Source organism: Pimephales promelas, chromosome 3 (assembly GCF_988280905.1).
Source record: "Pimephales promelas chromosome 3, fPimPro1.hap1.1, whole genome shotgun sequence".
In the NCBI taxonomy this organism is placed as follows: Eukaryota; Metazoa; Chordata; class Actinopteri; order Cypriniformes; family Leuciscidae; genus Pimephales; species Pimephales promelas.
In genome coordinates, this window is record NC_142771.1 from 9452718 (window position 1) to 9479885 (window position 27168).

Here is a 27168-nt window from a genome sequence, read left to right on the forward strand (position 1 = left end):
CATATTTATATTCTTCATATTTTCGGTTAATGAAGTGCGTCATTCAGGTATCTGAAGGGCATTTGTAATTTTTGCATTAATAATACTTCGGACGTCGTAAAAGAGACGTGTTGATATCCAGTATCATGTCTCCCTCCAGTGGATCATCCTCATCCTCACCCTCACCGGCATTACTGTCTATGGCATTAACAGGAGGTCACTGAACTCTCTGACTCGGACCCACCCGTAACGTGACTAATTATTACACTAGTGAAATATTAACACGAACATTGTGACACACTGTGACACACTCATATGTTGAGTGACTCGGGCATTTTGAGGATTATTCTCTCATTATACTTGGATATAGACATTGACGGAGTGAGAGGTGATATAAAAGAAGAGAGAGAGAGAGAGAAAGAGAGAGAGAGAGAGAGAGAGAGAGAGAGAGAGAGAGAGAGAGAGAGAGAGAGAGAGAGAGAGAGAGAGAGAGAGAGAGACACGGTTTGCTCATCAAACTTGGCTTGTCACCTTCTCTGACTTGAGTCTGAAGTGTTTTCTCCCTCGCTCATCTCGTTTGCTCATCTGCTGTGGATCATGAGCGGTAAGTTTATGTTCAGCCTCATCAGCTGCTTGATGAGTCGATTCATAATACAGAACACGATCAGAGTTAATAAATTCATTAATTATAGATTTAAAGAACGATACTTTGGCGTTATGTGATATTATGGACTAAAACACGTTTAAACGTCAAACTTGTGTTGTTGTTTTACTACAAGCTAACACATAACCTATGTTCTAAAAACGTTTTGCTAACGTTCCATTTCTGAATGTTCTTTTTCTTTTTTGTTTTTGTTTTCATGGTCATGCGAACATTGAGGGAACGCTCCATTTTATAAACATTATGGGAACGTTATTTCGGAATGTTTTCTGAACGTTGTAAAAATTGTTACATTGAAATTTGTTTACATGATGACCATCTCATCTAAAATGTGTCAGATAAAAAAAAAAGTTCCATGAAGAATGTGTAATGTTTTGTACTACATTATTAAAAAAAAAACAGATAAATCTGAACGAAGGTTCTTTTAACATTACTACAATTGTTCTGAACGAAGGTTCTTTTAACATTACTACAATTGTTCATAACTTTGAGAAAACCTTAAGTTCTGAGAACGTTCCAGGTTAGCTGGGTTGTTAGTTTTTAGTGTAGTGTCTGTAGTAGTTTTATGTTAGCATTATGTTCAAATTGTTGTAGTGTTGTTGTGTGTTTTGTTTGTAATGTAGTCTGTAGTGTGTAGTTGTAAAGTTCCCAGCTGTGGATTCCTTCACTATGAGACATTCATTGAGATTCCAGCATGTGTTCGGACCTGCCTCACCTGAACAGAGACGCATAAGTACCCCTCACACACCCCTAATCTTCATCATCTCTCAGGAGGTAGACCATTGTTTGTTTGGAAAGTCCTACTGGTAGAATTTATTTATTTATTTATTTATTATTATTTTTTGAGCTTAAGACAAAAAGCTATGTTTCAAACATCTTGTGAGACAAAGTTAAGAGTTAAACGAAACGTAAGTGATATCTCCATATCTCCTGTGGGTGTCCAGGTATCGACAGGGTTGGGTGAAAATAAAGTTTGTTTCCCATAGTTCCTCCGGCAGTGTTATCACTCTGTCTCTGTTTGATGATGTCTCGTGTACAGTGAGAGGATGGTACCGCCTGCATTCTTTTGCTGTGAGAGAACTTCTGTCTTACAGTCGCTCTGTCGGCCCTCATGAACTGCATACGCTCACATCTGTGTTTTATGATTATGTGGATCTGTGATATTTCACCTTCATCATGTGTGTTCACCTCAATCTCTTGAAAAACGAAGAGATGCTGTATTCATTTGTACAATGAAGCAAGCATGAACCCAGCTAACAGGAAACGTTTTTCCGAACTTTGGCAAACGTTCTGGCAAGGTTTTCTGAAAGTTATGAACAAACGCGTTCAACATTATCTGGTCTTCAATAAAATTCTCAAAACTTTAGCATAAAAACATAATATATACATAATTAATATAGATTTTTTTCCATGAAACATTTTAGCTGGACGTTTGTCCAAGTTTGAACAAAAATCAAGGACCACAATAGAAATAATGCAACTTAATTGTGTTAACTTTATGGTTACCGTATTACTACTTTTTATGTCAAATAAACTCAATTTAAAACTTAAATTATCAACGAATTGCCAGCAAAACATAAAAAATCTACGAATGTTCGGATTGATACCAAAATGTAAAACAGCTTTGCCGGCAAAACATAAAATAGTTTTGAATTGATGCTGAAACAAATTTCAGCCAAAACATTAAATGGCTTTAAATTACGAACAAAACATAAAATATGAATTGCCACCAAAACTTAAAATTGACATAAATTTCCACCAAATAGAAAAATAACGATGAATTGCCGCAAAGAGTGTGTTGCATGCATTTGTGCGCCACAGATTTAGACTTTGGATCTCTCATCACTCTACAGTCATTGTGACCCTGAGATTTGAATCTTTTGAATCATATTGTCAAGCAAGCTTGTTCAGAGATTCACTCACCGATTCACTGGCATGAAATGTTTCATGATCGAGATTTTCATTATTTTAAAGGTGCTTTTACCAAAGGGAGCAAAGAAGAAATTAATTTTAAATCCATTATTTGTTTGGGCGTTTCATTTTTTTTCTAAGTTATATTTTTCTTTTGAATTTTCAAGTTAATTTATGCAGGTCAGGTTTGGAAAAAGGTACATATTTTATTCACAAACAAATCTCTTTTTTTGATAATCTTTTACACTGTGTGCTGTAGCACTGCTTATATACTGAATTTAGAGAATATCTTACATCTGGAGTGTTGATGATTTGTTGTGTGTGTAAGTATATGAGGTGTAGGAGTTGTGACCTATAATAAGCTATATTTTGACCTTTATATTACCATCATTGATGTAGCAACTGCAACAACCACAAAAACAGGAAATGGGCACAATTTTGCCACTTTTCTTGCTACCGAAACCTCCTACATTTGAGAAGAGCCCCCTGTGAAGATCTTGTGTTTCCACAGGTGAATGGCTGCAGGGAGACGAGAGCTCGGTCATGACCCCGTCAGAGGAGGAGAAGTGCGAGGAGCTCTGGGAGCGAGTGGAAGGAGTCCGACACAAACTGACCCGCGTTTTAAACCCGGCGAAGCTGACACCGTATCTGCGGCAGTGTAAGGTGATCGACGAGCAGGACGAGGACGAGGTGCTCAACTCCAGTCAGTATCCGATGAGAATCAGCAGAGCCGGTGAGGATGCAAAACACAGAAAGTAGGCATGGGTGCTTTCGAAATGCTGCTTAACTCAATTACAGCAGCAAAACTTAATCTAACTTTAAAGGGTTAGTTCACCCAAAAATGAAAATTCTGTCAGTATTTACTCACCCTCATGTTGTTCCAACCCCGTAAGACCTTCGTTCATCTTCGGAACACAAATTAAGATATTTAAGATATTAAGATCGCTCCTGCATACAGTCCATAGGCTTCTTGAGGTACTGGCTCTTGCTGTCTCCGAAAAGTCATTAAAGACATCGTTAAAATAGTCCAAGTGACTACAGGGGCTCAATCTTAAGTTTATCAAACGACGAGAACACTTTTGTGCGCAAAAAAACAACAAAAATAACGACTTTATTTCAACTATCACTTCCTTCTCCATGAGCCTGTAAGTCAGTTAACGTAGTGTGATTGCGTAGAGCTACGTCACACGTAGGCTCACTATTGGCCGACGCTGGTCATGTGTGTGTGATGCGTGTGACGTACAATAACAGAAGCTTACGCTATTAAACTAGTAACCTGACAAGCGCAGAGGGAGAAATAAACGAATAGTTGAAATAAAGTCGTTATTTTTGTTGTTTTTTTGCGCACAAAAGTGTTCTCGTCGTTTGATAAACTTAAGATTGAGCCCCTGTAGTCACTTGGACTATTTTAACGATGTCTTTAATGACTTTTCGAGGACAGCAAGAGCCAGTCCCTCAAGAAGCCTATGGACTGTATGCAGGAGCGATCTTAATATCTTAAATATCTTAATTTGTGTTCCGAAGATGAACGAAGGTCTTACGGGGTTGGAACAACATGAGGGTGAGTAAATACTGACAGAATTTTCATTTTTGGGTGAACTAACCCTTTAATAGTTTAAGGATGAAGAGACCAACTAAAGCAAATACTGATCACTATAATGGTGACTAAAATGTGATTTTCTCCTTTGTTGATTCTGCTTGTTAACATCAGGTGTCTTCAATAATGGTCAATCATCACTCAATCAATCACTTAATTAGTTCATTAACTTAAAATGACTGTTAAATTAACACTCAATAGTAGGGGTGTAACGGTACACAAAAATCACGGTTCGGTACGTACCTCGGTTTTAAAGTCACGGTTCGGTACGTTTTCGATACAGCAAAAAGAAAGAAATGCCAGAGAAATTTCCTATTTGTTTAAAGAAAAAATATTTTTAAATAAGTGTGAGTTTTCCTAGATCTTGAAACTTTCAGGTTTATAAATAGGGGTCATCTTTGAAGGATGAACAAATAATGTTTTGGTCATCACATTAAAAATAACATTTAAATATATATTTATTTATATAATATTTGAATTTTGAAGTGCTGGAAAAAAGATGTGTGAAGTACTTGAAAGCATTTCACCATTCCAGCCAAACTGGTTCCAGTTAGTGTTACTATATTAAATCCATGGTGAATGTTGCTGGTCTGTGGACGAAAGTATTACTAGTTTATTCATGGCACAATGTTTCTCCTGGTTTCCATGACAGCGCTGTTTGATCTAATAGAGATCTACGGTTAATAACGGAGAAATGTGAATGCATCTCACTAGATCTCGCAGCGATGTTATTACCTCAGTGGCGAATTCAAATGTTTTCTTTACCGGATCTCTTAGCACGGTGTGGTAACAGTGTTGCTTGATCGAGATCGGCTCGCGCTGCACAGATGTTGCTGGTCCGAACTGATAAACGATCCGTGAAGCACATAACGAGGAGCGCAGTTTCGTTCTGCTTTCATTACCCTTGCCATTTGGATGTTGCGCAACGTTGTGTTGGCCGCGTCAGCACGAATTTTGCCGGCAAGAAAAATGGTCCAAGCAACCGTTCGGTTTGTATGCGTACCGAACCGGAAGCCTCGAACCGAAACGGTACAATACGAATACATGTACCGTTACACCCCTACTCAATAGTGTTTAACGCTTCTGGAGCCAAAAAAAAATCCTAGGAAAGTTCATTTAACACTGGAGTTTTTGCTGTGTGAGTTCATGGGTGAAATGAAAATATGGCAGGACTTTTACTTTGACTTTCCACCTCTGCTTGATGGTAGGGACTTGAGACTTCAACATGTGGGACGTGGGACTTACTCCCATCTCTGCTTTCAACTTATTTTTTTATTAACAACTCAAAATTATAATAATGCTGTTTTGTAACATTCTAAGAACATACCAATGTCCAGTTTCCTTAATGTTAATAGAAGGTAATTTAAAGGTTAGGATGATGTTCATTTCAAAAGAGTGAATCAGTTGGCTCAATTGATTCAGCCGTCAGCTCCGTTTGTTCACTCACTAGTGTAAAGTTCATAGTTCAGAGCGTGTAGTAAGACAGTACGGCCGTTTTGGAAATTCTGCAACGTCATAAGATTGAGTCATGGTACCACGAGCGGTTTGTTCTTACTGTTTGCGCTCAGGTTCATTCATTAAAAATCGTCAGCCTCACACGCACATCTGGAAAAGTCAACAGGGAAACAAGTTCTCCTCTTGTGTAAAGAACGGGGTTGTGAGTCAAATATGGGCTTAAAGATAATTAACAATTACAAATGTTATCGATTTGACTACACTTGACACAATCGGATGAGAACAAAACTTTAACTGAATTAAGTTGAATATATTCAAGAGCTGCTTAACAGCTGAAACTTCATAATTTCAAGTTGTTTCATAATTGGTGAATTTTACAACACTAATATTTCCCTGTTTTTTTTTTCTTTTTGTGAAGAAATCTGAATTTTATAAAGCACTATATAACTAAACATGACTTGGCCTAATATTACCACACTCATCAACACTCATTTACCAATGCAAATATTACTCTAAATAGCACACTCTCCTCTTTGACATACCGTTTTTAGTGTGCTTTGATTTATTATGCACTCATCCTCACATCACATACTATTTAGGATGGATAATATGTGAATTTAGAAGCAAACCTTCACATTTACAGAGAGAGAATATACAGTGTGCTGTGATTGGTTGGCCAGTGTGTCAGTATCAGCAGTGATTTGATTGGTTGTTGTGTGCAGGCCGTTTATTGGACATCCTGAGGGGGCGTGGCGAGCGCGGTCTGCAGGCTTTCATGGAGTCACTGGAGTTTTATCATCCGGAGCAGTTCACACAGCTGACCGGACAACAACCGACTCAACGCTGCTCCATCATGCTGGGTGTGTGAATGCGTCACGTTTCTGCCGTCTTAACGGAAGTTGCTCCAGTCTTTTCTTCCCTGTTGTGACGTATATCCGTTGAAATGGGATTGGATTTGGTCAATGAGGATTTTTGCACATGCATTCTTTTTTCATATTCTTCGTAATCTTGATTCAAAATAACCTCCCCTCCTTCTTACATCTCTCTTCTCTGATGACGTGTTTATTGGCGTGAGGGCGGGGCAACCTGTAAATCAAAACCAGATCCACCAATAGCAAACCACAAACATTCAATCAATTCCACACGGACCAAATCAAGCCCTGCCCTACATTTGTTCTTGTTTGAGAAGTGGTTTCATGTGGATATACGTCACTAGAGGCAAGAAAAGATGACTTTAATGGTCATTCATGCAGCAGTTTAATGTTATTTTTGTAATACTGTGTGTGTAGATGAGGAGGGTCCTGAGGGTCTGACTCAGTTTCTGCTGCTGGAGGTGCGTAAGCTGCGAGAACAGTTGCGCGGCAGTCGTCTGTGCGAACGACGTCTGTCTCAGCGCTGCCGTGTGGCCGAGGAGGAGCGCAGTCGTGCCGAACGCAAAGCACAAGAGCTGCGACAGGACCGGATACAGCTGGAGAGGTGCATATATATGTATATGTTAGAGGTCTAACCGTACTGTTCTCCACCTACGGTTCGGCATGCACTTACATCATGGTTCATCCGTCAGACTATAATCCCACCCACTTTGAAGCGGTATTAACTGCAGTGGAAAAGCAAACTGAGCTAAAGTGAACCGAGCCGTGCCGGACCGAGCCGAGTCATACCACGCAGTGGAAAAGCGAAGCGAGCCAAACCGTGCTGCACCGAGCCGAACCGTACCAGCAGGGGAAAAGCGCCAAAATGATTAAAATGTGTACCTTAAATACATTGCAAGTCAAATGCCTGAGTGTAAAAACGTTTCTACCTGTTTGTTTCTGGGTCAGGTTGAGGCATGACAAGGAGTCTTGTACTCGTGAGTTGGGTTTGCTGAAGGACAGACACCTGGAACAGGCTGTGAAATACTCGCGAGCGCTAGAGGAACAGCGCAGAGCTTCTGTGCGCGAGAAAGAACTACTCACAGAGGTACAATACACGGAAAATTAATATGATAAACACTAAACTCTTTGTTTAACCCTCTGGGGTTGTTCGGCCCAAATAGACCCGAAGAATTTAAATAAAAAATGTTTTTTAAATCACAGCTTCCTCGGAATGGTCCGAAATCTGGTGACTTTGTTGGTATTTGAACACCCAAAAAATTGGGGACAGGATGTGAGTAGTCTAAGTGGTTGTAAAAAAATAGTCACACTTGGGGTGTTCGGGTCCAAATGGACCCGCATGGAAAATGAATGGGAAATTGGCAAAAATGTGAAAATACTGAGTTTTTTGTGCGTAAAATCTACAAATCAGCCACAATCTTGAAAAAAAGCACACGACAGTGAAGGGGTGAATCTATAAAACATCAAGAGTGCAAAACCGACACATCCAGACACACACACACAAACACACTTTTATACACAAACACACCAAAAAATTCAGATTATACATGTGTTTTGCATTTTTAAAATGCTCAGTTTGTCCACCAGATGGCATCCATCTCATTTCAAAAATTGCTTTTATGAGGCCTAGGCTTGACTCTAAAATGAAATACAGCTTTAAAAAAAAATAAAAAAAATATATTTTTTAAAATATATATATATATATATATATATATATATTTTAATTTTCTCAAAACACCAAAAAAGAAAAAAAATTTTTTTTAAAAATATGAATCCCACCCTTTGGGTCCATTTGGACCCGAACACCCCGAGTGTGACTCTGAAACGAACAACCCCAGAGGGTTAATATTAAAAATTATTATTGTTCTGCCTGCATTGACACCTTTATATGAGAACTGAAATGAGCTGGACGATGACTGTATTCTCCAGTGCGACTAATACATACAGTATATATATATATATATATATATAAATTAACTTAATTAACAACTTTTTTACAACAAAGATTAACCATCACTGAACTTACTCAAGCTGGACTGTGATGCTATTTTCTTCTAGAAAACAAACATTGTTGAATTATTTTCCTGTTATCACTGTAAAACTGCTTTGAAACAATCTGTACTGTAAAAAGCACCGTATAAATAAAAGTGACTCGACTTGACTTGTTGAGACACTGTGTAAAATGTAGTTTAGAGCTGCACTTAGTTCACGTCAGGCTTATAGAGGGTGTGTCCGTGCAGGTGGAGCAGCTAAGGAAGAGATTGCTGGAGGTGGAGAAAAGAGCAGACGATGGCTCCGCCCCCTCACTGATGCGTCATATGAGCAATGAGGCGTGTGATAGCCCGTCTCCAGGCCCGATGGAGACGCAGCCGCTCACTGTGAGAAAGACGGAGCATAACTCTGGAAATCAGGTCAGTCACAAGACTCTCTCAGCTCATCATTACACATACAGGAGTGTGAGTAATGTGTGTGTGTGTAGGCTCTGTTGGACATCCTCCAGCAGGACCGGCGGGAGGCGGTGGAGCAGCGGCAGGAGTTGTGCGGCGCCATCGCCCGACTGCAGGGAGAGCTGGAGAGTTCGGAGATGCAGAGAGAGCGGGTGAGAGGAAACATCTCGGTTATGTGTATAACTCTCGTTCCCTGAAGGAGGGCACAGAGACATAATGATTGGGATCACACTTTTGGAGCCTGTCATCTTCGAGTATTAATGAAACGAGTCAATGCACATTGGCATGCGAGATTTGCATCTCATGCTCCGCCCAGCAGCGCTGGTATTAATACGGAAGCGGATGCATGCACTCTATTTGTTTTTCGCTAAAGAGATTCAGTCTCCTCGCGCCCCTCAGGAACCTGCCGATAAGTTTGTGCTTCCCTACGTATATTCCATCAATTCCATTGTGATATACGGCAATAGAGACAACATACACTTTAAGGGTGGAGGAAGCCTTCACTCCCAACACAACTTGCAGAAAGGATAGCACATTACCGATTGAACATCTTCGGGGGTCTTCTCTGTGAAGAACACCACTCAATGAATAGGTTCTACTTCAAAATCTAAGCACACCCGTAGAGGGTGCTCTCGCAGAAAGGATGGTGTCTACGACAGCTTGTGGTAGATCACCTAGAACCACCATGTCCCATCCAGGAACCAGACATACGGTGCCATACAGTGACCTGTCTCTGAGAGAGGAGGTTCTCCCTGAGAGGAATTGGAAAGTTGAGAGGAGAATCAGTTTGAGGAACAAGGCCTGGTTGGTCCAAAAAGGGGCAACTAGCAAGACCTTCCTCCCTGACTTTAAACAGTGTCTTTGCGAGAAGGGTCTGTGGGGGAAATGCATACTTGTGCAAGCCCAGGGGACCAGCTGTGTGCCAGTGTGTGCCAGTGCACCTGTGCCAAGGGTCCCCTTGGTCAGGGAATGGAAAAACTGGAAATGGGATGAGTCCAGAGAGGCAAATGGTGCTTTTCCACTGCATGGTACGGTACAGTACGGTTCGCTTCAGGTCGCTTTAAATGGTACCTGGTCTGTTGAGGTTCCAAGCGTACCGTACCGGTACTAAAATGTGACGTGAAACACTGCAGATCACTGATTGGTCAGACAGAATCGTCACTACCAACGTCACTACTAGCGTCATTGGATTTGCGACACGAGACACGAGACACTTTTTTAGCAGTATTTTTGTTTTGCTGCCATCAGCCTCATTTTAAACACATTTTTCCGTCTAGCAGTTAAAAACAACCACATACCGAGAATCAGGAACACCATCCCCTCGATAGTCTCCATTGTTCCTGTGTTGTGGGTTTGAAAATGTGCCGCTTTTAAGATGATGTCATCGCAGTAGAGGCGCGCGCAAATAACGATCAGTCCCACACACTTTGAAGGGGTACTACTGCAGTGGAAACGAAAAGCGATTCGAACTGTTCCGCGCCGAGTCGAAGCGTACTGAGCCGAACCGTACCGTACTATGCAGTGGAAAAGTGCCAAAACAGATCTGTCTGTGCAGCCCCGAATTGGTTACAGATCAGCTGGACCGCCTGGGGATGGAGTCTCCACTTTCCTGGGGCCTCAAGCTGTCGTGAGAGCTCGTCGGCGGCAGGATTGAGCAGGCCGGGGATATAAGTGGCACAAAGCGACTTCAGATGCTCCTGAATCCTTTGGAGGAGATGTTGGGTGAGTTGCTAAATGTGAGGGCAGCGTAGACCACCTTGATGGTTGCCCTCTCATGGGAGCAATGGCTGCCTCTGTGACCTTCGTAAAGACGTTTGGCGACAGGGCCAGCCCGAAGGGTAGGACATTGTACTGATACGCTCGAGCCTTGAACACAAAGCGCAGGAATGGCCTGTGTCATGGGAGGATGGAGTCATGAAAGTACACGTACTTCAGGTCGATCGCTGCAAGCCAATATCTGGGATGGATGCATTCGAAAACGCATTTCTGCATGAGCATCTTGAACGGAAGCTTGTAAAGGGCCGATTCAAGACTCGCAGGTCCAAGATTATATGGCTATAACCGACTGCCTTTCTTGGGTACAATAAAGTACCGGCTGTAGAAGCCGGTTTTCATATCGGCTGGAGGGACAAGCTCTAAAGCGCCCTTCACCCAGCCCGTTCTCATCCCAAGGCGTTATATACTGACGCTTTTGACATTTCGGCTATATCCAACGCAGACGGCACCCTTTAGCGTCAATATGTGACGCAGATACATATGGACTAGAATGCGCCTCCTAGTGGTCTACCTCAGAACTAAACCTACCCATAACCGAACAAAGCTTGGCGCGTGTTATATTGACGCTAAAGGGTGCCATGTCCGTTGGATTTAGACGAAATTTCAAAGGTGTCACTATATGACGCCCTAGGATGAGAACGTGTTGCTTCGCCAGTAGGACTGCAATCTCTGCACTCATAACAGGGGCCCATTCACTTAACACTGTAGTGAAGACAGTCAACACCCCTGAACTTGGGCGGTTGCCAGGCGAACTGAATCGTGTAGCCAAGTCTGATGGTTGGGAGGCACTTTGTAGGCTTCCATAAACTCAGCCAGGGGTAGCAAGGGTACCACAGTTGACCCACGGTGGGGCAGCGAGGTGAAAGACAGGGACCCAACTCAAAAGTCTCGGGAGTGTCCCTAAGTCGGGTCTGAGTGTGTTTGGTGCAACACATACCTGCAGGGGTGCGTGAGAGGTCGTAATCGGGTCCTCGAACCGAATCGCTCCCCGAACCGCATCTTGAAAAAGACGCAGACACACCTGTGTTGCTCTTTCAGGAAATAGCTCTCTCATTAGTGCTGGAGCGCACAGGGGAACGGCCGTGGCAACACTGACACGGGATGGAGCAGCACTCACTTCTGAACGCCCTCTAACCAACCGTCAAACAAACAGCAGTTGAGAGCTCCGAAGCTTGCGACCTTCGCTGCACTCAAGCTGTAGAAACACCAGCACCAAAGGAGACTTCCCGAAGAAGCGCCGACACACTTGCTCGTGTGACACTTTTCAGAGACATCAACACCGATCAGCTCCGAAGCGAAAAACAAAGGGTGCGTCCCTCTGCTTCTGTATTTATTCCTGCGCTGTTGGTATTGAGTTGCAAATCTCGCACGCCAATGTGCATTGGCTTATTTTATCAATACTCGACGATGAGAGGCTCCCTAAGACTGACGTCGAATGTGACCGACTGAAAGGGAACCTGTATTTTCCTGAATTCAGAATCACATATCAACATACTTCTCTAACTTTCTCTGCCATATGTGACAGAAACAGTACGAGTTGTATGATAGTATGCTAGTTTTGTGTGCGCTGTGTAGCTGACGCTTTTATCCAAAGCGACTTACTTCTCTACTAGGAGCAACTAGGGGTTAAGTGTCTTGCTCAGGGACACATGTGAAACTAAAATCTAGGGGTGAAAGAGCATTTTCAGTGGCAGGACCGAAGTTGTGGAATAGGTTGCCCTTGTACATCAGGCAGTCCCAAACCATTACTATTTTTAAATCTAATCTTAAAACTTATTATTACAGTTTGGCGTTTGACCCTGTGTGAGAGTTTGTTTTATTTTCTTATTATTTTATTGTATTACTGTCTTTTATTTCTTGTATCTTGGTCATGTTGGTTTGGTCCTTATCGTATAAGTACTGTATGTATGTGTACAGCACTTTGTTAAACACTTGTTGTTTTTGAAAAAGTGCTATATAAATAAACTTTGACTTGATTTTACATTGACGTCTCACAGTGGATTCGAAGAAAAGATAGAAAAGGAATAAAAACAATCATAAAATAACAATACAAATAGAGAATAAAAACTATTTGATAAGTTAAAAAAACTAATTAAAAGAATAAAAGATGAAGTCCAATCAATCGTAAGTACATTGGCCCTAACTAATTGCTAAATTCGGATTATAATATGTAGGTTGAAAATGTTTTAGAAAAAATGTAAGTCAAGTTTATTTATATGGCGCTTTATACAATACAGCTACTTCAGAGACCTTTTAAATATATATAAATATATATATATACAGTTCTTTAATTTATCAGTTCACTTATATTTGCATAATAATTGTAATTTTAAAAATGATAGTGTCATTAAGTTAAAATTTTCAGTGACTTCTAAATCCATACATTTTATATACATTGAATATATTAAGTTCATGTAGTCTGTTGAATGAGATTTTATATATATAAAAAAATGTGTGTGTAGCTGGCGTCTCAGTGTGAGCAGCTTCAGCTGCGGCTCAGGGCTCTGCAGCTGGACTGGGAGACGGAGCAGAGCAGGAGTGTGTCCTACTTCACCCAGATCATGGAGCTGGAGAGAGAGAGAGACCAGGTACACACACACACTAACACTATTACACATACACACACACACACACACATATCCACTCTTCTGTTACTGTGTGTGTTGAAGGCGCTGCGCAGTCGTGACGCTCTGCAGCTGGAGTTCACCGACTGCCTGCTGGACAAGAACCGTCTTCGCAAACGCATGGCGGAGCTTCAGAACAGCCTGGAGCAGCAGCAGAGAGAGACGGAGAGTCATCGAGGGCAGAGAGAGCAGAGCGCCCCCTGTCTGCACTGCGTACGACTGCACCACTCAGTCATTTTCAGGAATATTTGGTCCAAACTTAGTCTAAATTAGTCCAAATAATGAAACATCATTTTTTTTGGTCTTATTAATATACATAAATATTAGTTTTCTTAATATTTGACATTATGATTTTATTGATTTACGTGAATATTTAAGTTTTTAAGAATTTAAAAACTTTAAGAATTTCATGAAAATGTAAGATTTTATGAATTTACGTGACTTTTTAAGATCTTTTTAATTATACATAAAATATTTATGTTTTTTTTTTTTTCAAGTATTTTTATTAGGATTTTAAATTTTACAAAAAAGCAAAAGAAAACAAAATACATTTAGATGTATACAACTCAATGAATGATAATATCAACAGAAACAACAGAATGAATAATTCACCATCATCCACCATTAATAACAATAATATAGAATTAAAATAGAAAAAAAAAAAAACTAAAAAAAAAAAAAACTAATAAAAAGGAATCAACTGATAAATAAAAGCAACCAGGACATATACAGTTTCAGAAATATTTATGTTTTTATGGGATCTAATTACTTATTAAAAATACAATATGTCTGTTTACATAGTGAATTTTAGCTGTTTTCATTTATTTTAGTTGTGTTTAGTCTACATTTATCTGTTAAATTGAATGTTGTCACCTCAACAGATCCTAACAGATGTGTGTGTGTGTGTGTGTAGTCTCATCTGTCGTTGTTCAGTGAGGATCAATGTTTCGGGCCGTGCTGTTCAGGCGATCTGAGTCCCAGCCCACTCATACTCAGAGCTCAAAAGGTCAGAGTTCACACTCACACAAAATAATAACAACAGCAAAGGTGTGTACTTGATCTCTCATGTTGTTATCTTGTTTTCACAGTCAACCTCTCAAGCTCAGATTTGTGAGCTGTCTGAAGGTGAGTAATATTATTCATTTGACTGCACTAACGCTATCGGATGAGATCAAAACGCTAACTAGCTTTGCCGCTTAGCTTTATAGTGGAATTATTTAATTATTTAAACAAAAATACGTTCTAAATACGTTACTTTTCGAAAAATACGAAGGAAACTTTCCATTTTTTGTAATATTGACAACATTTCGGGAACTAAAACTTGTCACATGGCAAACATAACCATACACATGTGATGCTAATAAGTAACCATAGAAACAAACTAGGAATCTTGCTTATTTCTGTGAGGCTGCTTTGACACAATCTGTCTGATGTAAAGCACTATAGAAATAAACGTGACTTGATTTGTTGATGTTGTGTGTTTGTGTCACAGACTCGTATTGCTCAAATTCAGAGGAGAATCTGCTGACGCCGGTGAGTAAAAAATTCATTTTACTCTTTGATGTGCTGATGATCATGAGCTCAGGTTGAAATCTCACTGTAAGTTTTGTGATCATGCAGGAGTGTAACACGGAGAAGGACATCAACAGACTCTCGACATTCCCCTTTCCTCCCTGCATGAACTCCATCCACCGCAGAGCAAACGTGGAGTAAGACGCGCAGTGGAGAAAACAGTGTAAATATATGTGATTCACTGCCGTCTCACTGTCTGCCTGTGTTTGCAGGTTTGATCTGAACTCCTGGGGGAGCGACGAGAACGAGACACCTACAGGTGTGTGTACAGCCGTCTGTCTGTCTGTGTATCTTCCTCCAAGATAGCAGGGAAAAAGATTACTTTGTTCAAGAAATTATGAATTGATTCTTATGAACTGCAGAAGGTTCATTTCAGCCATGCAGTGTCTTCTGCTTCGTGCTTCTTTCACACAAAAAAACCCTTGAATTAGTATTATGAATGTCAATTATTAGCCCAATTACTGGCTTCATTGCATGTCATATATAGATAATAATCAAATGGCAATAAAGAGAAAAATCTCTCACTGCACTTATCTGGAAACTTTCAGACTCTTAAACGCTTTTAATTGCTTGATTTCACTATTAAAATAAATGTAATCTCATAATCTAACATAATTTAGTCATAATTAGGACATTAGTTCATTATTTGGACTTTTTATCTAATAATAATGACTTGGTATATCATAATTTCACATTTTTTTCCCTCATAATTATGATTTTTTTGCCATAATTTTGACTTTTTATGTCATAATTATGATTTAATTTGTCTAATGTTGACCTCTTTTGACTTTTCGTAATTATTTATGTCATAATTGTCATTTAGTTTTTTTATATTATAATATTGACTAATTGTTATGTAATAATTTTGATGTCATAATTACGATTTATTTTGTCACAATTTTGACTTTTTTCATAATTATTACTCATTATCTCATCGTAATGACCAATTGGCTTGATGCCGTTATTATTTTTAATGTTATAATTATGATTTACCAAAGTAGGATTTTTTCCTTATATCTTTTTGTCTTTTTATCTCATAATTTTGACTTTTTATCTAATAATTATGACTTTTTATCTCACTTTTTAAGTCACAATTATGATTTACCAAAGCATTATTATTTTTTTTCTCTTAGTGGCAGGAATTGGGACTATGACTTGACCACTTACAACTTATTAATCTGGCCTATTAATTCCTTGTCTGTTGACATTTTTAGTGGATTTTGTGTTAAAATAATGATTTGATGATTATAAAGTGTGTTTACTTAACAATATTAATAATTAATTAAAAACAATTGTTATTTTATTATGGTTAAATTGAATAATTGAGTAAATATTTAACGTAGTAAAACCGTTATTAATAAGTGTTTAATGGCTTTTTTTGATATTTTTGGTATTGAGAATATTTGGTGTTGAGAATCATTGCATTTCACTAGAATTTTTCCGGCTTCTGAAATTTTGGTATTTTGACAAAACTGGTTAGTTTTTGTGTATTCATTTGTAAAATAAATTTGCATGACGTTGCTTTCAGAATAATTTTTCAGGCAAATCTTTACCATTTGAATCAATCTGAATCGTGAGGTCAGTGAAGATTCACGTCTATACTGTGTGTCTGTTGTAGAGGATTTAGACTCGTGTCTGTTGAGTTCGTGGAGTTCCCTGCCGTCTCAACTCTTTCCTCCTGACGTGATCAACGTGATCGAACCTTCATCATCCTCATCCTCACCGCGGTACGAGCTCTTCATCATCACTGGAAACAGGCTGCTTTCACACAGATTCGGCTGATCTGAATCAGGGTTCGATTTCACCAGTAGACCCTAAACTTTTCTTCTTTCTACTTTCGTTCGTTTTTCAGCTTAGATCCAGTTCTCTCCTCTTCGCCCAAAAGCATCAGTCTGGCGAGTGACATCACCATCATCGGGGGCAACCGGACGGGTGTGTTCGTGCAGACGGTGAGGACGGGGTCGCCCGCGGAGCGATGCGGTCTGAAGGAAGGCAGTGAACTGCTCGAGGTGAGAGACTCAAAACTGTAAGACAAGGAAGTTCCTCCTTCACTGAAACACATTTTTACTGCAGTCGTGATAATAAAGATTGAGGGAGACCAGAATTAAAGGTGAAGTGTGGAATATTTAGGAGGATATGTTGACATAAATGTAATATCATATACACTTACTTAAAGGATTATTAGGAACACCATACTAATACTGTGTTTGACCCCCTTTCGCCTTCAGAACTGCCTTAATTCTACGTGGCATTGATTCAACAAGGTGCTGAAAGCATTCTTTAGAAATGTTGGCCCATATTGATAGGATAGCATCTTCCAGTTGATGGAGATTTGTGGGATGCACATCCAGGAGATGAAGCTCCCGTTCCACCACATCCCAAAGATGCTCTATTGGGTTTGATCTGGTGACTGTGGGGGCCATTTTAGTACAGTGAACTCATTGTCATGTTCAAGAAACCAATTTGAAATGATTTGAGCTTTGTGATGTGGTGCATTATCCTGCTGAAAGTAGAGATCAGAGGATGGGGACATGGTGGCCATAAAGGGATGGACATGGTCAGAAACAATGCTCAGGTAGGCCGTGGCATTTAAACGATGCCCAATTGGCACTAAGGGGCCTAAAGTGTGCCAAGAAAAGATCCCCCACACCATTACAGCACCACCACCAGCCTGCACAGTGGTAACAAGGCATGATGGATCCATGTTCTCATTCAGTTTACGCCAAATTCTGACTCTACCATCTGAATGTCTCAACAGAAATCGAGACTCATCAGACCAGGCAACATTTTTCCAGTCTTCAACTGTCCAATTTTGGTGAGCTCTTGCAAACTGTAGCCTCTTTTTCCTATTTGTAGTGGAGATGAGTGGTACCCGGTGGTGTCTTCTGCTGTTGTAGCCCATCCGCCTCAAGGTTGTGCGTGTTGTGGCTTCACAAATGCTTTGCCGCATACCTCGGTTGTAACGAGTGGTTATTTCAGTCAAGTGGTTGAATCAGTCAGCCCATTCTCCTCTGACCTCTAGCATTAACAAGGCATTTTCACCCACAGGACTACTGCATACTGGATGTTTTTCCCTTTTCACACCATTCTTTGTAAACCCTAGAAATGGTTGTGTGTGAAAATCCCAGTAACTGAGCAGATTGTGAAATACTCAGACTGGCACCAACAACCATGCCACACTCAAAATAGCTTAGATCGCCTTTCTTTCCCATTCTGACATTCAGTTTGGAGTTCAGGAGATTGTCTTGACCAGGACCACACCCCTAAACGCATTGAAGCAACTGCCATGTGATTGGTTGATTAGATCATTGCATTAATGAGAAATTGAACAGGTGTTCCTAATAATAATTTAGGTGAGTGTACAAGGGCGTAACTTTGGTTTGAGAAGTGGGACACCCAATGAGGGGAAATTGTTTTTGATTTAAATCCCATTTCCTGGATGTACATGTATTTAGGGATTATGGTGATACAAAAACCAGGAAATAATTAGATTATAATGCTAAATTCTGACAAAAAGAATAGTAGGCTATATGTATAAGAAAAATATGTCTTATTGTTTATATGGGCCGATCACCAACACTTTAGAGAATCGTTTTATAGTCAAAATATTAGCCATTAATGTTTTGTTTGTAAATAATTTGAGCTTCAATTTCCACTGTAATGTAGAAACAACATAAAGACAGTATATTTAAAATAATTGTTTAATGGCATCTGTTTATGAATGAAGGCCAGTATCACTGATATATATTAATATAGCTACTGATGTCTCAATGAAAATTATTCTCACATTTTAAACATTAATTTATAACGCACCGTTTTACTGAATAATTAAGTAAACCTAATTTCTTAATGTATATTTGTAAAGAAACCTCATTGCTGAACTGGCTACTCTCTGCTGTCTCAGACCACGACATCACTTCCTGTCATCTACTGTAACTTCTCCTCAATTTAGCTTCAGACAATTATTTGTTATCCAACTCTTAAAATATTTACACATCGAATGAAACAGTGGTGTCAAACCTTACTGGAAGGTAAAACAGAGAATCATCTGCATGACAGTGAAATGAAGTGTTGTATTTCTGAAAAATGAGGGCCAAGGGAAGCATTTAAAGGGAAAACTATAAAGGTCCCAAAACGGATCCCTGGGGCACACCACAAAAGACAGGTGCTGATGATGAGGAAAAAGTTCCTAAATTTACAGAAAAAGTCCTATTCTCGAGGTAAAAGTGAACCACTGTAGTAAAGTGCCTGTATCATAGTGAAAATAATCATTTTTTGACCAAATGTGAACAACTGTGATTGGTCCATCCTGACCAGTGCCGAAAAGTTTTAGGTATCTTGTGCCTTATTCTGGTTTGGATAATAATTTAAACCTGAATATTGATAAGACCAACTCTAATAGACATTATATAAAAAATCCACAGTGAATATCTCAAATAAGAATTTTATTTATTCGATTAATTGTAACTGACCAATCAGAGATGATGTCTAAGCCCTGCCCCTTTCCAGAACCTCTTGTTTCATATCATTAATCATTTGAATGCTTGTTTTCTTGTGCGTGTGTTAGTTGGATCAGGTGTTGTTGGGTGAGGGTCGTGTTCGCCTCAGTCAGTGTACGGCTGAAGTGGCTCATTTCTCACTGCAGTGGTGGACCGAACCGAGCGCACTCAAACACACACACAACCAGGAGGGTGAGAGACAAACATCCACTGACATCTGTAGTTCACTACACAATGTGACTATTTGTGTCTTGTTTCCCAGCACAAACATGTAAACCTTCAAAAATGGTTAAAACCTTCCAAATCAAGATACGTTTACTATATTAAGTGTTGAAATTGATCGTAATGAAGTGAGTTTATGTAGCCAGGATGCCAGCCCGGACCCCGCCCACAACATTTTTTTGGTCGGGAAGTTCGCTCTGGACGCGATCCATTGAGGAGTAATTATGATCAGTCAAAAAATGATCGGGCCAATCAAATTGCCAGGACGGGCTTTATACGATGATGGACAGATGATCTGCAGAGACGTAATCATCACGTTATCAAAGAGCGTTAAACTGGTTTCTCTCAAAGATGACTGCAGCTGGAGAATTGAGATGTATAGATTCCGCTGTCGCGTCTGTTGTAAAATGAATCGACAGCGCATTAATTTCAATAGACGAACAGAAAACTGCAATCAAGGCATTTGTCGATCGGAAAGATATTTTTGCCGTCCTTCCAACGTGATTGGTCGCTAAGAAGATGGGACGTAATGAAAAGCCTGTGGTCGTTGTGGTTTGGTGGACCTCATGGAGGAGTAAGTAAAAGAAGCAACACTCGTTATTTAACTTCTAAAATAAATAAGTTCTGTAGTTGACAACTGTATGCAAAGTAGTTCACTTACTGCGTTGCTCTGATTGGTTGTAGGTCTACCGACTATCCAATTAAGTGCAGAGGTTTTTTTTTCCCTGGTTCGGTTGAGACACGCCTCAAAATCAAAGCCTTACGGAGCAGTTTCAGACTCACATTCTGACAAAAATATGATTATGACGAAATCAGGCTAGAGTTTATGCTTTAACAAGAACTAATCCCTACCAAATGGGGTCAGAAAAATAAACTTGATTCAAAGGGCAAATAAGATTATTTTTCTGACCGCATTGGTAGATATTTTGTCTTGTTTTAAGCATAAACTCACTTTATTTTGGTCAATTTCAACACTTAATAAATATAACATAATTTTGCATATCAAGAAAACATTTCTTGATTTGACAAGGTTTGCATGTTTGTGCTGGAAAACAAGAAACTGCAGAAGAAAATCTAGGAAAAATTGACTTTTTTTGTTGTTTAGTCAACTCCTAGACGTCCTTAAAACAATACGTGACATATTAATGTAATTGCAAAAAAATGTATCTCTTTAAGATTATAACTTCATTGTGAAACAAGTAATTATTATTTTGCAGTGCAATGCTTTTTTTCCATATACAGTATATACATAAAAAAGTAATTCAATTCAAAAAAAGTAGAGAGATCAGAATTTATAATTTGTATCTAATTCAATAACTTTCTTTCAGGTTACTCTCGTTTATTGGCTGAACTCTCGTCTCCATCCTTCACCGGTGCCGACTCGTTCTATGTGCGCGTGAACCTTGACCTCAGTTCCCACGGCGACCCGCCATGTCTCAGGGCTCGCTGTGACGATGTGCTGCACGTCACCGACACGCGTTATAACGGCAAATATCAGTGGCGCTGCGTTTGCGTGGACAAACACACGGGGGCGCCGCTGCAGGCCGGAGCCGTGCCCAACTACAACCGGTACACAAAAACACACTAAACATTGAAATATTATAAAGAATTTAAATTAAATTCCTGTTCACACCAAAAATGATAATTATAAAGATAACTATTATGATAACTATATCCGTGTTTACATCAAAAGACTCTTTAATGTTTTGTTTATTATCATTTATACATTTATTATTCATAAATTCTGTTAATAAGTGAGCGCTGCCATTTTGTCATCTACCGCTTTAAAATGCAGGATGGATTCTGATTGGCTGGATTCTGATAACGATTCCAACTATATCGTTTCACATGGCCGTTATCATTATATTTGTATTTATATTTGTATATATTGTATTGTATTTATATTATATCACGTAAAACATACCTTTTCATTTTGCATGTCCAGTAAATGTGTCATGATTTAATAATGCATTTGTAAAAAATTTTCCAGTGCTGACCACAGCGATGACATCATCAGCATATTTACATACTGAATTGTGATTGGCTATATAGCAAAAACTAAATTTTTCAACGTTAAAAGTATTTGTTTAGAGAGTATTTTGTTGATGACATCACATAAACAGCTCTAGAAAGCAAAAAATACTCACAAGATTTTGGCTATATAACAAAAACTCTATTTTTCAAGCACAGTATGTAAATATGCTGACGATGTCATCGATGTGGACAGCGCTGAAATAAAAATACTTTCTTACTTGGTATTTTTGTTTTGTTTTCCTTTACAAATGCATCATTAAATCATGATACATTTACTGGACATGTAAAATGAAAAGGTATTAAAGGGATAGTTCATCCAAAAATGAGAATTTTTGCTAATATAATATTGCATTTCTTTGTTAAATGTCTGAACGGGTGTTTTTCTCATTCAGAGCTCAGCAGCTGCTGTTGGTGAGACTTCGTACGATGGCGATTGAACAGAATCAATGCAGGAAGAAGGTGATGGTCTGTCTTTAGATACCTGTCTGTCTTTCTCCATCTGTCTCTCTGTCACAGAGATTGAGCTTTTTTGCTGTGTGTCTGTCTTCAGTTCAGTAAGAAAACCCCCGAACACATTCGGCTCATTAAAGCGGTCGCTTCAAACTATCGTGCGATCGGCTCGTCCAATCAGGTGCTCTACACACTCAGTAACCGTAAGCCCCGCCCACTTATACATGCAACCAATCAGACGGAATAAAAGGAACACTAAATGCCAACATTAGCAATGAGTGTGTATTTGTACATGTATTTGTGTGTGTGTAGGTCATGAGGAGCAGCTGATCCCGTTCAGTCTGGTTCAGATGATTCGGGTCTCCAGCAAACGACCGGTGGTGTTCTGTCCGTCTCTGCTGTCACGCGGGATCATCGAGCGGCTTCTGCAACCGGTCGAATCCGGTCTGGACTTCAACACCTGCCATCCAGGTACACAATCTCAGCATCAACTAAAAACATGTTACTTGTAATAAAATAAATGTTAATAAATGAGATAATAATACAAAATATTTTGCTTTCGTAACTGCTTGACGTCAAATATGTTTAACTAGATCTGAAATAAATACCTCATACACATAAAAATAACAATGATACAGGGGTTGTGGCAACTACTGTATAATACTTACTAGTTAAATGAGAAAAACCCAGCACAATTACTACAAGTTAAACTAAAATGTCAATATAAATGGAAAATATGGATGTAGCCTATACTATAGTACTAAAAATGACACACACACACACACAAAAAACTACTAAAGATGTCATCTGAAAAAAATGTCATCGGAAATTTATATTAAAAAACTTAAAAAATGTATATCTTTTAAATGTAAAATGACTTTCTGTTCATAATGTCAGGAATTTATTATCGTTTTTCTGGGTTTTGTCCCATTATTATTATTGTTGTGCAGAGCCGCTGGAGGGTTGTGTGCGTCAGGATAAAAGTGTGTTCCTCTTAGACTCTTCAGATCAACCACTGGGAATCAAACTACAGAGTATTCAAGAGGTTATTAACCAGGTAAACACACACTCACACACAAAACATACTCGAGAGTCACCACTGTGTTAAACTCTGTATGTGTGTGTGTTCAGGACAAACACTGTCTGCTTCAGCTAGGCTTGAATCATGTGGAGCACCTCCTGAAGCAGAGCATCTATCCCATCATCATCTACATCAAACCCAGAGACAAGAAGGGCCGCAAGTTCAGGTGCGCGTCTGTGTCTGTGTGTCTCTCGGCAGAGGGAATTAAACTTTAAAAGGTGCTTTCGAAGTATGTGACAAAAGTTCAAACGCCTTAAAGTTTGAATGCCTAATAGATGACAAATGGTTAGTGGATCAAGATCAAGCTTTTGATATCACGCAAGCATTCAAGGAGTAGTTCACTTTTGAAAAAACTTTTGCTGATAATTTACTCACCCCCATGTCATCCAAGATGTCCATGTCTTTCTTTCCTCAGGCGAAAAGAAATTAAGGTTTTTGATGAAAACATTCCAGGATTTTTCTCCATATAATGGACTTCAATGGGAACCAGACGGTCCAAGGTCCAAAAGGCAGTTAATAACAGTTTCAGATGCAGCTTCAAATGTCTTTAAACGACACCAGACGATGAATAAGGGTCTTATCATGCGAAACGATCGGTTATTTCAAAACTTATTCCAAAAATGTAACTTTTCCAAGGACAAATGCTAGCCTTGCTCTGTTCTGTGAGGCGCGTTTGTAACGTCACGTAATACGTAATTACGTTCAAAAGGTCACGGGCGACGTAGCAGGAAGTACAGAGTCAGTGTTTACAAGTTGAACGCATAGGTTGAACGTGCAAACTAACTCAAACGCCGTTTACAAAAAAAAAGGAATTAAAAGGTAAAACAACGATGTCGGACGATTTTGATTCTGTACTTCCGGCTACGTCGCCCGTGACCTTTTGAACGTAATTACGTAATACGTGACGTTACAAACGCGCCTCACAGAATAGAGCAAGGCTAGCATTTGTCCTTAGAAAAGTTACATTTTTGAAATAAGTTTTGAAATAAGCGATCGTTTCGCATGATAAAACCCTTATTCATCGTCTGGTGTCGTTTAAAGACATTTGAAGCTGCATCTGAAACTGTCTTTTGGACCTTGGACCGTCTGGTTCCCATCGAAGTCCATTATATGGAGAAAAATCCTGCAATGTTTTCATCAAAAACCTTAATTTCTTTTCGACTGAGGAAAGAAAGACATGGACATCTTGGATGACATGGGGGTGAGTAAATTATCAGCAAAAGTTTTTTCAAAAGTGAACTAATCCTTTAAGAGCTCAATGAAATCTGTGTGTGTTTGTGTGTGTCAGGAAGCTGTTATCAGGTCACAGAGAGGAGGATCTGATGGAGGCGTGTCAGATGGAAGAGCTGCAGCTGGAGACTCTTCCCCTGATGTTCAGTACGCTGGAGCCGAACATGTGGAGCTCCACAGACGAGCTGCTCGCCGTCATACGCAGCACCATCCTGGTCCAGCAGAGGGCGGTGGTGTGGCTGGAGCAGGAGCGCGTCCTGTAACTCCATGCTTTCAGGAAATACAGGCGGCGTAATGATCATGCATCCAGACATGCTTTACACTCACTGTTATTTTAGGTGACAGATGCTTAATGAACATACTGATTATATATGTATACTCAAATACTCCATAATGTGAATAATTTAATATGAATATTTATAAGAAATTGACTGTTTTTGTGTTTGTTTTATATCATCATTTTACTTTGAGTTTTGTTGTAGTTATTAAGTTACAGTTGTAAACTTCTTTAAACATGGCCGCAAATGTTTACAGATATTTAGGGGCCGTTTCCACGCACAATTTGTCAGGTTTTACGTGAAAACCCTTGTTTTGGCCTCTCACTGACACGAAAACTGCAATGTGAGGGCCTGAAATGTAAACATTTTCACAACAATATCTTTATTGTCTCAGTATAAACTACAAAAATGTGATTTTAAGAAAACTGTGACATTATGTGTATTATGTGTTCAGTCTATAGGTGTGTAATGCTTCACGAGTCACATGAAAAGGACCGCATTTTTGCAGATCTGTGTGAATGGGGATCATTCTGACAATGTTGTTGTCTCTATTTGAAAAACACAAAGGAAATACTTTTCTGTTTTAGGACATTATTGTCATGTAAACGTGTTCTTGAGATTCAGGCACACAGGAGTGTGTTAACTAAACCAAGTTAACTGTACTGCTGTAGGCCTACTGTATTTTCTTTCTTTTTTTTCCCTCCTGAGTTTATTATGATCACTGACCCAGAGAACTGCATGACTACTATACATTCATGGTGTATTTGATCATGTTTTGAATAAACTGCACTTAATCACTTAATTATCTTATTTATCATTCTTTAGAGTGAGACCTATACTCTGAGCAGAGTTAAAGTAATGGTGGGGATTTTGCTGTGTAGCAGAATATTCAGTTTGATTGTTCTGACCCAGACATTGATTTAAAAAAACAACACAATGTAGTAACCGCACTGTTGCGTAAAAGGGGTGATGAACTAAGAAATCAAATTTTCTTTGAGCTTTTGACATCTAAGAGGTGATCATATTATAAAACTATCCTGTAAGTTTCAGAACTGAAAACGTCCTTGTTAGTCCAATAAAAGCTTTTATTGACACCAGCCTCTGAAAACGACTCGTTTTTAAAAGTGGGGAACTATGACGACAAAGGATAAAACACCACCCCAGCAGAAGTTGATCAACTCCTACTTCTACCAGTTTAGCCCCGCCCACCGATTCTCGCATTACACGCAGCTGAATAACAGCCTACCAGTACCTCATGATGACAAACTGGATCAATCTACCGAGCAACACAGAATATTGTGCAGTACCTGGTTGTGAAAGACGACAGTCATTGCATAAGCTTCCTCTGGATTCCAATAGGATTGCATGGATAAACTTTATTTTTAATGACGTTCCAGCTGATGAGGTAAAACATCGTCGTCCGTTCGCTTCATTTCACTGAGGATTGTCCTGTAAACAAGACTGGATTTGCAGACCGATTAAGAGTAAAGAACGGTGCATGTGCCCTCTATCTGACAGGAATTGTGCAACACACAGACTTTGGGTCATTCCGGCTGCCATTTTACAACATTGGACGTTTCAAAACAATACAAGTGCATCGACCAGGTAAGTTAAGTTGAAACTTATTATAATATGCAAAACTTCACAGCAGTGGGTGTTTACTTCCAAGTCAGTGTGAGACGCCCATAAAAATCCAGCATTTTTCAGCTAGGCTCAAAATTAGGGTACAAAATTGCCTATTACTTATTCATTTTGATGTTTTTGAATGCAAAAACCAAGCGAACGTCATAAGTTGACCTCAGACAACAAAAAAAAAACAGTTCATGACCCCTTTAAAATGATCAATCCTCACATAAAAATACAGTTACTAAATCTTTTAACTAATGATTAGGGGCCAAACGGTGAGGAAAAAAAAAAGAAAAAAAAAAAGTCAAACACAATGTGAATACAGTAAGAGCTTCATTGTGCAGCGTAATGACATCACTGATAACGAGTTTTGGCAAGTGTCCAGTATTTCAGTTTAAATAAGATTAGTTTCATTCCAAGAGAAATGTGAAGTTATTTTAGTCACTGTTTGATTTAAAGGTACATAAACCGTATAAACGATTGAAGAGAAAGATTGTCTGAACTCATTTACTTCCATGTGTGGCATTGCTGGTAGATCAATATTGTAAAATTCTGTTTGCAAAGCCTGCGTAAAAACCTGAATTACCAAATATCACCAGTGAAATACTGCAACACACTTTCCTTTCCTATTTGGAAGGTAATGGTTTTGATCCTGTCATTCTTAAGTAACCATTCACTAACGCTCCAGTGGGCGAGGCAAAAGGAGCAGAGATGTAGACAAGTGTTGATATTCTTCTGCAAAGGCAGTCTACAGCTGACCTGTGACCTCAAGTCACCACTTTGAGATACTGCTGTTTTCTGACCTTTGTTTCAATCAAGGCTATTTTTTGGAATATGCAAGTTGACCTTTTGAT

General features: G+C 39.3%; 1 protein-coding gene across 3 annotated transcripts; it reads left to right on the forward strand.

Moving 5' to 3' along the window:
- The first annotated feature begins 260 nt into the window (after positions 1-260).
- On the forward strand, positions 261-25785 carry LOC120490175 (caspase recruitment domain-containing protein 10). 3 transcript variants are annotated; one of them, XM_089128161.1, is made up of 25 exons: positions 261-583; positions 3063-3284; positions 6326-6463; positions 6893-7079; positions 7424-7562; positions 8716-8886; positions 8955-9074; positions 13161-13286; positions 13368-13535; positions 14236-14328; positions 14411-14447; positions 14815-14855; positions 14943-15031; positions 15107-15153; positions 16513-16621; positions 16747-16903; positions 19462-19585; positions 20944-21184; positions 22042-22108; positions 22200-22302; positions 22412-22570; positions 23050-23156; positions 23231-23346; positions 24352-24381; positions 24469-25785. In XM_089128161.1, exons 1-25 carry the CDS (start codon positions 577-579, stop codon positions 24671-24673), a joined length of 3003 nt encoding a protein of 1000 aa, XP_088984287.1. In that variant the 5' UTR covers positions 261-576; the 3' UTR covers positions 24674-25785. The 3 variants fall into 3 exon arrangements, with proteins under 3 accessions (XP_088984287.1, XP_039543533.2, XP_039543532.2); XM_039687598.2 differs by lacking the exon at positions 24352-24381 and having other exon boundaries at positions 262-583; XM_039687599.2 differs by lacking the exons at positions 23050-23156; positions 23231-23346; positions 24352-24381; positions 24469-25785 and having other exon boundaries at positions 22200-22280; positions 22412-22560.
- Positions 25786-27168: the final 1383 nt, after the last annotated feature.

Coding starts and splice junctions, on each gene's coding strand:
- LOC120490175 (XM_089128161.1), top strand. Junction 16,904..19,461: donor AAGGCAGTGAACTGCTCGAG/GTGAGAGACTCA, acceptor TGCGTGTGTTAG/TTGGATCAGGTGTTGTTGGG. Junction 22,109..22,199: donor AGAATCAATGCAGGAAGAAG/GTGATGGTCTGT, acceptor GTCTGTCTTCAG/TTCAGTAAGAAAACCCCCGA.